At 44.3% G+C, this 12,259-nt stretch overlaps 1 protein-coding gene across 1 annotated transcript; it reads right to left on the bottom strand.

Moving 5' to 3' along the window:
- Positions 1-261: 261 nt before the first annotated feature.
- Positions 262-12,259, bottom strand: LOC122562555 (beta-crystallin A4). Its single transcript, XM_043715481.2, has 5 exons — positions 12,193-12,259; positions 7,338-7,456; positions 4,907-5,048; positions 3,184-3,326; positions 262-509 (listed from the first exon to the last, which is right to left on the bottom strand). The coding sequence occupies exons 1-5, from the start codon at positions 12,226-12,228 to the stop codon at positions 362-364; spliced, it is 588 nt and encodes a 195-aa protein (XP_043571416.1). The 5' UTR covers positions 12,229-12,259; the 3' UTR covers positions 262-361.

The following is a 12,259-nucleotide window of genomic DNA, read 5'->3' as shown; positions in this document are numbered from 1 at the left end:
TGATGCTTTAGCCTGGATGGCGTTGAGCTTGGAGTGTGTATGTAAAGAAATGACAAATTGCCCTGTTATATAAAAGTAGGGCCGGAGACAGGATCACCAATTGTAAGCGACTTAGCACAGTAACGGTCTCCTGTCAGCATTGCTTACTCTTCAGAACTTCAATTTAAAATGACCAGGGTCAGAGTCTGAAGACTGGTCTCGCTTGGTGGCAAGACTACTTTCACACCATTCCCTGTTCAGACACTAATGAAACCAAACAAGTGCCTTTTAACAAAGAAGGAAATTTTATTTCTTTTTGTAATTTCTCTGTTGTTTCAAAGGTTAAAACAAGACTGTGGGGACACAGCCATCAGGGTTCATTTTACTGCTGGATTCTACGGATGGACTGAATCTGGAATGTCTGCGCGTGGGAGCCCCACTCTCTCCAGTGTTTGTACTCTCCGCCGTGACGGTCACATTCCATGATGAATTGGTAGCCGCGGTAACCTGGATATTGGTAGCATACCCATCTGTGGAGGTAGAGAGTGGGGAGGGGAGACAATCAAATTGAATTTCACTGGGTCAGTTACTGTCATGTTACTTACTTAGATAAGGTACAAGCTGAACCATTGTTTGATACCTGTTACACCTTGCACTTCTTGAGCAGGGTAACAACTGGGCTTTTCCCCTCAATGTGAAAGGCCAGCCCTTTTTCACTCTATTGGCAGCTGTCCTCAAAGGCTTTGTGGGTGAGAGAGTGGAGACTGGCTCTAATCTAGCAGCTGGTCTGGTGTGGCACCCTCTACATGGGGTAGTATCTGAGCTCTTTAACAATATCAAGAAGAATCATCAGTTAGCCATTAAACAGTAAATTAAATTTGAACCATGCACTGAACCAGGCTAAATGTTGAGGGGCAAAAGAAGAGAAAGATAAGATTAAAAGAGAGATAAGATTCAAGACAAGACAAAATAAAAGTTTTTTTAAAAGTTTCATTCTTTCCAAAATCACTAAGTGTAATTAATGCCTGAAGGAATCAGACTTTACATTTGTAAAATTAGAATTTCAGGTCCAGAAAGATTGTTAGTACTTATCCCTTATCACACCTTTAAAAATTCATCTAGTCATGATTACGCAAGCCCAAACGTTTTTAGTGTCTTCACTTGTGCAAGTTCATGTAAGTGCATTGATTTCCTTGATGGCTCTCTCAGCAAGGCTTGCTACAACATACCCTTTGGAGACAAAGTATCTGCAACCGTGACTTCCAGAATGCTGCCTTTTACTGTCATGATTCGGAGATGCCGGTGTTGGACTGGGGTGTAAAAGTTAAAAATCACACAACATCAGGTTATAGTCCAACAGGTTTAATTGGAAGCACTAGCTTTCAGAGCACCTGATGAAGGAGCAGCACTCTGAAGGCTAGTGCTTCCAATTAAAGCTGTTGGACTAGAACCTGGTGTTGTGTGATTTTTAGCCTTTTACTGTGAATGTGTGGATCTCAGGAGTTGCAGTCTGATTTTCCCTGTCAGTCTCATCGCTGTTGTCAATGTACAATCCAAGGTACATTGTGTAGACTGCCACAGACTGTTACTGGGAACGCACTACATTTGAATTCCAGTCACAATGATGAAAGGATGATGTACTAACCCGCTAACATCTAATACTCTAATTTGCGTCATAGTGATAAAATGAACTCCATTTAATGTTCATTATTTTGGGTCAAAAAGTGATCTCTTGTGCATCAATCACGGCAGAGTTCTAACTGCTGAGAATGTTAAGCTTGTCAGTTGCATTTCTCGTGCTGACTAGGTTAAGGTTGAAAGTCCTAAAGACTCAAAAGAAGCTTTGTGGGCTGCAAAGTGAGTTGATTAAAGGTCTTGCTACTTGGCCTAAAAAATCCAACAGTGATCTCTTGCTTTTGTCCCAGTGTAAGATTTCTATTTTCAGAGCAGCTAGCTTTCCTCAGTGAGATTATTACACTTTGTTAAAGTGTGCGCAGTTTGAACTGTGACCTCCTGCCCACTGGGATCCAGGGAGGGAATATTCACACCCTCTTGCTAAACATCTGTGAGAAGACTCGCAAGCATAATGTAGGTTGCATTAAAATTCTAGCATTGAAAGAACAAACAGATTATTGACGGTTTTGTAAATCCATATTGTGGGGTGCGTAATTGGATATGTATTTTAGTGCAAAGACAATGCTGTGGGGTGAGAACAGGAAACTGGTGTCAACTGGAAATTTCCTTTTGAAAGCACAATGGGCTGTCCTCCTAGGTGATAAGATTCTGTCATCATGTGGTCAAGAATTTAGAACATCTCTATACAAGGAGGTGAAAGGAGTAATGGGAAAGGAAGGTTTTTTAAACTCCTGTCCAGTGGGCTAGAAGGTGGACTGGGCTGGGAAAGTGGTGTACAGCAGTGTTAGGATAATTTCCTAATGGCATCCTGTCATTGAGAACGTTTCCTAGTGATGGGCTTTTATGTGGATTCGTTGCCTATCTCTTTGTCAGGCAGTGGATTTCTGAATGCATCATCCTGTGAGGAGCAGTCACATTTACAGAGACAGCCATTCTGCAATGCCCAGGAGTGTGTGTGTGTAGGGGGGGAAGGGGGCGCATTGCTGCACATTCCACGCCCTAACAATAGGGGGCCACAGTCAGTCAAGGATGCTCCGGATGCCACACTGGAGCAGCTGCTTAGACCCTGTTACTTAGACTAACCTTGCCAAGCAATGTCCGCATTGAGGAACCTGCTTCTCACTTGCCACAACAATACCGGTCTCTCCTGGTAGAGGTGTCAGGGCTTCAGAGCTGCCAGTCTCTTGATTGAGAAGCAGCAGCCACACCCTGTCCACCATCCTTAATTGCATGAAATCTCAGAGGCAGTTTTTTTTGTAAAGTTAATTCACGGGATGTCACTGGCTGAACCAGCATTTAGTGCCCATCCCTAACTTCCCTGGAGAAGGTGGTAGTGAGCTGCAGATAGTTAGGGGATAATCTCCAGGAATAGCCCTGAGCTCAGAGCCAGAATGTGTGGACTTGGGACCCCTGTTTGTTCCTGATATTGGAATCATGAAGATCGTGGTGAAATGCAGCCCCCCAGGCTATAGGGGCATTATGATTATAGCTGTATCTAGGGGAGGGTCAGTAAGCTGACTAGATATTGGGGAGAATGAGTTGTCTCATGTGGTTGTTGGAAACACTTACGCGCCGGAGTGGATTCGGAAGGATCCAACTTCGTTGTTGCACCAGCCCATGGCTTGTAGAGAGGGATAGTCATCGGACAGCTCACCCTTCCTGCCCAGGAAGTTCTCCCTCTCAAACATGGACATCCGACATTCACGGTGGTTCTGTGAGAAGCAAGTCATAACAACTTATTTGTGTAACACTTTGTTATCATAAAGACATCAGCAATAGGACCAGGAGTAGGCCATTCAGCCCTTCAAACCTCAGCTGCCATTCTATCAGATCATGACTGATCTGCGCTAATCTCAACTCCTGTTTCCATATCATCTATTCATTGCCCTCAATTCCTCGATATTTCAAAGAGCTGTCTTCTTCCTCTTCAAACACTTCTGGTGATCTCACCTCCGCATTCTCTTGGCTAGACAATTGCAGACATGCACTACCCTTGGGAGGTGAAATTCCTTTGCCTTAAATGAGTGGCCCCTTATTCTGTAACGATCTCCCACAGTTAAACGTTTCCCCACTAGTGATACACGTTTCCAGCTTTTATGATCAATCTGGTGGTGCAATGCTGCCTTGCAGACTGGAGGCCTGTGACCAGTGGAGTGCCACAAGGATCGGTCCTCGGTCCACTGCTTTTTGTCATTTATACAAATGATTTGAATGCGAACATAAGAGGTATAGTTGGTAAGTTTGCAGATGACATCAAAATTGGAGGTGTAGTAGACAGTGAAGAAGGTTACTTCAGAGTACAACAAGGTCTTGATCAGGTGGGCCAATGGGCTAGGGAGTGGCAGATTGAGTTTAATTCAGATAAATATGAGGTACTGCATTTTAGAAAAGCAAATCTTAGCAGGACTTATACACTTAATGGTAAGATCGTGGGGAGTGTTGCTGAACAAAGAGACCTTGGAGTGCAGGTTCATAGTTCCTTAAAAGTGGAGTTGCAGCAGATAGGATAAAGATGAAGATGTTTGGTATGCTTTCCTTTAGTAGTCAGAACAATGAGAATAGGAGTTGGGAGGTCATATTGTGGCTGTACAGGACATTGGTTAGACCACTTTTGGAATATTGTGTGCAATTCTGGTCTCCTTCCTATTGGAAGGATGTTGTGAAACTTGAAGGGGTTCAGAAAAGATCTACAAGGATGTTGCCAGAGTTGGAAAGTTTGAGCTATAGGGAGAGGCTGAATAAGCTGGGGCTGTTTTCCCTGGAGCATTGGAGGCGGAGGGGTGACCTTACTGATGTTTATAAAATCATGAGGGGCATGGATAGGATAAATGGACAAGGTCTTTTCCCTGGGGCGGGGGAGTCCAGAACTAGAGGGCAAAGGGTTAGGGTGAGAGGGGAAAAATTTAAAGGAACCTAAGGGGCAACATTTTCACATAGAGAGTGGTGCGTGTAATTTAGGATATCTGGTCAGCATGAACGAGTTGGACTGAAGGGTCTGTTTCTGTGCTGTAAATCTCTATGACTGTATTTGGCATTTAACATCTGCCTTGTAAATGTATCTGTGAATAACATGAAGCTGCTGCCTAACCAAACCCACCAACACATTTTACACATCCCTTCTCATTTGTGTGGATTTTGCTTCCTCTGAAAGATATCTTTGCTATTCGCCTCACCCACTGCTTGTGATGGTGGATTTTAGATTCTCTGGGTGTCTAATCATCTACGTGTGCTCAGAACTGCTTAAGAAGTCGGAGGTTTGACTTGAGCACATTGTGTGCACCGGGATACTTACAGCACAGGCGATAGGTCGGAAGGAGGTCAGTCTCTCGATGTGATAGGAGTTGCTGCCACTCCAGCTGTCCCAGCGTGGGTACTGCCCTCTCTCCAAGACAAACTGCTGCCCCTGGTAGGCCGCATGTTCGTAACCCACCCAGCTACAGACAAAATACAAGGAGGTCAGAACAATCCCCAGTAAGCCTCACTAGCACACATTTCAGAGTCCCTTTCAAAACAGGTTTGATTATCCTTCAAGGCTCTGCATTTGTCTTTGACATGAAGAAAGGCTCCGATATGAGGAATGGTGGGAGTCTTGATTAACCGGTTCTATATGACTGATGTCCTGAATGTGGGATATTGATCTGCATCGTTTAAGCACCATAAAACCCTAGCCTTCCATCCACGATTCTTCTGAAATCCAGATACATTGCCCTTCACCATTCCTGTTCATTTCCACTTGTTTATCTTGTCACATTTCATTAGTGTAGTGTGCTGAAAATCGAACTCCTCTATTTCAAGAGTCCTCACAAACATTAAAGATTTTTATCAAAGTATCCAAGAATTCCTCACTTTTCCTGTATTTTAGACCCAGATTGACAGAGCACATAACAAGAATTACTATTTGTTACAAGTAAATAGATTCTAGCGACAGTTAAACAATTATGAGCTGTCAACATATAACTCAACTGGTTAGCATCTTTTAAAACCCCTTCCACACACATACAGACAAAAGAACGTGGTGTTATGGGTGAAGGGAAAAACAGGGATTGCAGCTCAGTGCCCCCTGTCCAAAAGGTTTATTGGAATGATTCTTTAGCTCGTCAGGACTTGCTGTTACTCAATCTCTCTTTCTCCAGGTACCATTGACTTCCTTGCAGAAGGCACATAGCGACTGTTCCCCTCAGAGAGAAGAAGACTAAGTGGAGACCTAACAGAGGTTTTCAAAATCATGAGGAGGCTATAGTAGAAAGCAAGAAGCTATTCCCCCTTATAAACGGATCGAGAAATAGAGGGCCCAGATTTTAGAGTGATTTGCAAAAGGAGATAGTATGAAATGAACTGCCTGGAAGTTTGGTGGAGGCATATTCAGTTGAGGCATTAACAGAGTATGGGGTGATTATTTAGACAGAAATAATGTCATAAGATCATACAGAAGCATAATTACATCATTCAGCTCATTGAGTCCCCCATTCGATCATGGCTGATATGTTTCTCAACCCCATTCTCCTGCCTTCTCCCCATAATCCTTGATTCTCTTACCAATAAGTGCTTATCTATCTCTATCTTAAATACACTCAATGACTTGACATTCACAGCCTTCTGCAGCAATGAATTCCATAGGTTTATCATGCTCTCTCTGAAGAAATTCTTTCTCTTTACTCTGAGGCTGCACCCTCAGCACCTCATCCCTCATACTATTGGAAACATCTTCTCCATGTCCACTATATTCAGGCCTCTCAGTATTCGAAAAGTTTCTATCAGATCTCTCCTCATCCTTCTAAACTCCACTGAGTACAGACCCAGAATCATCATCTGCTCCTCCTATAACAAGCCCTTCATTCCCAGGATCATTGTTTGAAACCTCCTTCAGACCCCCTCCACCAACACCACATCTTTCCTTAGATACAGGACTGAAACTGCTCACAATATTCCAAACGCAGTCTGACCAGAGCCTTATACAGCCTCAGCAGTAGACTTCTGCTCTTGGATTCTAGCCCTCTTGAAATGAAGGCGACCATTTGCATTTGCCTTCCTAACTGCCAACTGAATGTGCATGTTAACTCTAAGAGGATCCTGTACAAGGACTCCTAAGTCCCTTTATGCTTCAGATTTCTGAAGCCTTTATCCTTTTATAAAATAACCTACGCCTCTAATCTTCTTATCAAAGTGCATAATCTCACAGTTTCCCACTTTGCATTCCATCTGCTGCTCCTTTGCCCACTCTCCCAGCCTGTTCAAATCCATCTGCAGCCTCCCTGCCTCCTCACCACTACCTGTCCCTCTGTAAGGATATGGGGTGAAAGTAGGAAGTTAACAGTATGTGATGATGCTCATTTGAAGAGCCAGTATAGACTCGAAAGGCTGAATGACCTCCTCTTACATGTAACACTTCAGTGATTCTGTGACATTCGATTTGAAACATTAACTTTGCTTCTCTCTCGACTGGTGCTGCCAGACCTGCTGATTTTCTGTTTTTATTCTAAGTCCAATGGATTATTAGAATAAAGGGAACATAAAGGTTAATGTCATATGGATCTACCTGTAGATCTCTTCAGCATATTCTATGTGTAGTGTAAGATCTCAGAGAGAGATGCTGACTTTGAGGAGTGAAACACTAGTTAACGTTAGATACACTGACAGGGCGTCGAGTTTAAACAGCATTGTTCCTTTCTGTGGCACCTCACTGTGGTATAATCTCTCACGCTGTTTCCGATCCAGATACTCACGCTCCACTTTCCACCTTCATGGACCGCACAGTTTCAAATCCAAACTCCATCATGTTGCGACATTCCGCCGTGAATTCATGTCGACGGCCCTGGAAGAACTCCTCATCCCAGACAATGATCTGCAGGAGAGCGGGCGAGGGGGACAAAGACGGTTAGATTGTGAATTTCATTATACTGGAATTAAGCGTAGATTTGATTGGACAAAATATGCACCTTCATTTGGGAGCAAAGTTGTCAAAACCCAGTAGAAATAAACAGCAAGCTCTGCAGGAAGCCTCTATATTTCACAACAATTCCCATCTGCTGCAAGTTCTGGCTGAAATACATGCTTGATATAGCTCTGAAGCCAGTAATACATCAATTGTGGTACATTAAGCCCCTAACTCTCCCTGTCCTCCCTCTAATTCAAGCCTATTGAGCATTCCCAATTTTAACTGCTCCACCACTGTTGGCTGTCTTTCAGTTGCTTCAGGCCTAACCTCTGGAATTCCCTCCCTACACCCCTCTACCTAATTACCTTGTGTTCCTCATTTAAGCCTCACCTCTGACCAAACGTGAGGCCATATGTGGATGAATGAAGGAATGAACGATTTTATTGTCACATATATCTCGAAAGATACAGTGAGAAGTGTTTTGTCATCACAATCCAGTGCTATTTTGAGTTACAAAGAATCACTACAGTGTGGAAGCAGGTACTTGGCCCCATCAAATCCACACCAATGTTCCAAAGAGCACTCCACCCAGATCCAACCCCCTATCATATCCCTGTCACCATGCATTTCCCAGAAAGTGCAGACTGCAGATGCTGGAGAGTCAGGGTTGATGTTTTGGGCATGAGCTCATTCCTGATGAGGGGCTTATGCCCAAATTCTGCCTGAGGGATGCTGCCTGACTTGCTGTGCTGTTCCAGCACCACACTTTTTGACTAATTTCCCATAGCTAACTCACCTAACCTACACATTCCTGGACACTATGGGCAATTTAGCATGGCCAATCCATCTAACCTGCACATCTTCAGACTGTGGCAGGAAACCAGAGCACCCGGAGAAAACCCACGCAGACATGGGGAGAATAGGCAACAACATCCATAAGTCACCCAAGGGTGGAATTGAACTCAAGTCCCTTGTGCTGTAAGGCAACAGTGCTAACCACTGAGCTACCATGCCATCCCTTACAGTGAGGTGTATTGTAATATTAAATCTACAATAAGCCACGTTCGAAATATAAGGAACTCACTAAGCCTCCTCAACAGCAACTTTTAAACCTTGATCTCCATCACCTACTGGGACAAGGGACAGCATCAGCTGCAAGTCTCCCTCCTATATCAGAATGAAATACTGCTCCCTCAGGGGCGCTGGGTCAAAACTCTCCAACCGCTTCCCTGAGGGTGTGCTACAGCCTGAAGACTGCTGGCAGCTCTCTACCTCCTTCACAAGGGCAATTAGGGACAGACAGTAAATGCTGGCACAGTCAATGGCACCCATGTGAGAATTAAAGACATTTTAAAAAAAATGTGCAGGACACTATGCGACTGTAGGCTTATTTTTGAAGGGGAAACCTTAGAGGTGCTCTGGATAGCTTACTGTTAGTAGGAGGTTGCACTGCGGTGGTTTTGCACAACTTGTAATCTTCGTGAGATCCATGCTAACACAAAGGTCATCAAGGACTGGAAGACCTAGTTTATTAACATGTACTGCTGGCCTTTCACCTGTAAAACCTTGCTGGTTAAAGGTGATGGCCTCGTGGTTTTACTGTTAGTATATTAAATCCAGAAACTCAGTCAGTGTTCTGAGTTCAAATCCTGCCTTGACAGATGAATTCAATTTAAATAAAAGCTGAATCAATCATGACCATGAAACCATTGCAGATTGTCGGGAAAAACCCATCTGGATCCCTAATGTCCTTGTGGGAAGGAAATCTATCATACTCACCTGGTCTGGCCTACATGTGATTCCAGATCCACAGCAATGCGGTTGGCTCTCAGTTGCCTTCTGAAATAGCCTATCAAGCAGCTCAGCAGCTACAGACAGTCAATAAATGATGCCCAGTCAGCAAAGCCCACATCCCATGAGTAAATAAAGGGAAATAAGTCATCATGGGTGCCTTGCCCAGTGTTTAGAGCAGCTTAACAAACTGTAAATAGAAATGAATACTCCGAATGACAGATGGTTTATATTGGGTACCAGCATGAAAATTAGACAAAAAGATCAGTTAAGAAAATTGCCATGGTAACTGTAGGCCTCAGATAAATTCACATAGAAACCCCAGCAGGACCATTGCATCATACATCATCAAATTAATGAAAGCCATCAAAAGAATTTTAAAATGTTATTTAAGGATTTTTGTGATTGCAAGGTATGGAAAAAAAGCAACACAGAAAACATACTCCAAGTAAAAGCCCATTAGGACTGTGACATATAATTAGGTTTAGTTACTTCGAGCAATTTAATTTCTTCGCAGCATATTATTTACCTCTGACTGCCTGCTCACTGCAATTACATATCATTATGTGGCCGCTATTTAGCAGACTTCTGGACGGGCTAGAGCTACTGCAGGGCAGGGAGTTGAAAACAGCAATACCTTCCTTTGGTCTAAATTTGGCTACCAACTGAAACTGCCCTTTCAGACAATGCACAAACAGGCATGTTTTCTCCATTTCCCTTCATACTTGTCACGATGCAGCCTCATGGTTAAAGTTGGCAGATTTCCAAACATCTCCTGTTGTTTTTAGTTTGATTAGGGCCCTTTTGGTTTTGAGCTAGCTGACCTTTCCATGTTTCTTCCATGTGCCAAAGCTAGTTCTGGCTTGTTAAATGTAGCAATGATGTGAATGTGGCAGTACATTGACACACACGCACATTGTGGCAACACATTGACACACACATATGCACACGCATGCACACACATACACATGCGCACATACACACGCACGTGCGCACACACATGCACACACGCGCGCACACACATACACACATGCACACATACACACGCACGTGCGCGCACACATACACGCATGCACACACGCACGTACACATGCACACACATACATGCACACACATGCACATACGCACACACAATGACGCACAAGCAAACACAAGCACATAAATGCATACTAAATTTCAAACATTGCAGTACAGTCAGTTCTTTCATAATGCGATGGTTGTGTTCTTGTGCAATCCTGCATTAAAGAAAAATCGTGCTTTACAAACAGCGTTTAAAATGTTGGCCATGTAATTGCTTACATCCAACACCTTTTAAAAGTTTGCACTTTACCAATATGTGGCCTATTGGTAAAAGTCCCCAACTCATCAATTGCGTTACAGAGAATTCACGTTGACAGAACGCATGTTGTAACAGAACGTGTTGAAAAAGACACTACCATCACTTCTCAAGGACAGTCTGGAATGCGGGAGCTGAAAATGCTGGTCTTGACAGGGATAACCTTATCCACACAGGAACAAAAACGATTTTGAGCAATAGTGTCTCAGAAAGTGGCTCAGGGACACAATGGCTTGAACAGATGTATTTGAGATCTGCTTGTTTTAGATTAGATTAGATTACAGTTGGAAACAGGCCCTTCGGCCCAACAAGTCCACACCGACCCGCCGAAGCGAAACCCACCCATACCCCTACATTTACCCCTTATCTAACACTACGGGCAATTTAGTACGGCCAATTCACCTGACCCTGCACATCTTTGGATTGTGGGAGGAAACCGGAGCACCCAGAGGAAACCCACGCAGACACGGGGAGAACGTGCAAACTCCACACAGTCAGTCGCCTGAGGCGGGAATTGAACCCGGGTCTCTGGTGCTGTGAGGCAGCAGTGCTAACCACTGTGCCACCGAGCCGCCCACTAATTCTGAAGGTGGAGCAAGGTTGAGGTGGGTGTAGGCCTGAATCCTAAGTGTGTATGTGAAATGCGTAAGGGGTTTGAAACAATTATGCCTCATGCACCAGAGGCTTGTGAGGCAGTGCACTTACCCATCTGATCCTCAGGCAAGATTAGAGTTGTGCTGGAAAAGCACAGCAGGTCAGGCAGCATCCGAGGAGCAAGAAAATTGACATTTCGGGCAGGAGCTCTTCATCAGGACAGTTATAGACTAACCACTGTCCAGACTAATTCCTGAAACATTCCCCGGTCAGGTGGTGGGGGTAGTGCCCAGTGAATCTGGATCTGAGCCTGAACAGAAGAGTCATGCCAACTGTAAGGTTGTTTATTTTGACCCTGGGTAATTGATCAATTGCCACCTTGCCGGGCCAGCTGACCAAGTCACCATGTGCAGGTTTGAGGAGACTTCCCAGGATTTGTATATGGCCTGGCCGGCTGACCAAGTCAACATGTAGAGGTTTGAGGAGCGCTCCTGGGTGGGATATGTGGCCTGGCTGGCTGACCAAGTCACCATGTAGAGGTTTGAGGAGAGCTTCTGGGTGGGATATGTGGCCTGGCTGGCTGACCAAGTCACCATGTGCAGGTTTCAGGAGAGCTCCCGGGCAGAATATGTGGCCTATTGGTACAGCTTCCATCCTGCCTGTTGACCCGTGATCCACTTCTCATTCTTTAATCTAAGGTCGATGCCTGCACACAGTTCATTAATTGGGCTTTGCATTGCATGACTACTGATATCCTGAAGGGTGTCTCTTTGGGTTTTATGGATGTGGCTGTGGGGTGCCAGCTTTGTGACTCTGGTGGGCATATACTGGGGTTACTGCAGGACATGTGATTGCACAGTGGTCTGAGGACCACTGACACAAGCATCTTCCTGAGCTGGAGATGAGAACAGGACAGGCTCCAATACGAGAGATCATGTCTGGGTCAAAGTAACAAACATCATCCCAGTGCATTTTGCCTTACCTTCCAGTGACTGGAGAGCTTGGTACAGTGAGACATCCTGAATTTTAAATATATTTAGGGCTTAGTC

This window comes from Chiloscyllium plagiosum, unplaced genomic scaffold, assembly GCF_037043375.1.
Source record: "Chiloscyllium plagiosum isolate Xiang-an unplaced genomic scaffold, Cpla_swu_hap1 HiC_scaffold_24, whole genome shotgun sequence".
Classification (NCBI taxonomy): domain Eukaryota; kingdom Metazoa; phylum Chordata; class Chondrichthyes; order Orectolobiformes; family Hemiscylliidae; genus Chiloscyllium; species Chiloscyllium plagiosum.
The sequence above is the reverse complement of the archived record's forward strand: the minus strand, read 5'-3'. Positions and strand labels throughout refer to the sequence as shown.

Excerpts from the sequence above, each read along its gene's own strand:
- LOC122562555 (XM_043715481.2), bottom strand. The coding sequence starts at position 12,228 with ATGTCTCACTGTACCAAGCTCTCCAGTCACTGGAAG. Across the intron at positions 7,457-12,192 it reads AGCTCTCCAGTCACTGGAAG|ATCATTGTCTGGGATGAGGA; the intron begins GTAAGGCAAAAT and ends GCTCTCCTGCAG. Across the intron at positions 3,327-4,906 it reads TCCGACCTATCGCCTGTGCT|AACCACCGTGAATGTCGGAT; the intron begins GTAAGTATCCCG and ends TGCTTCTCACAG.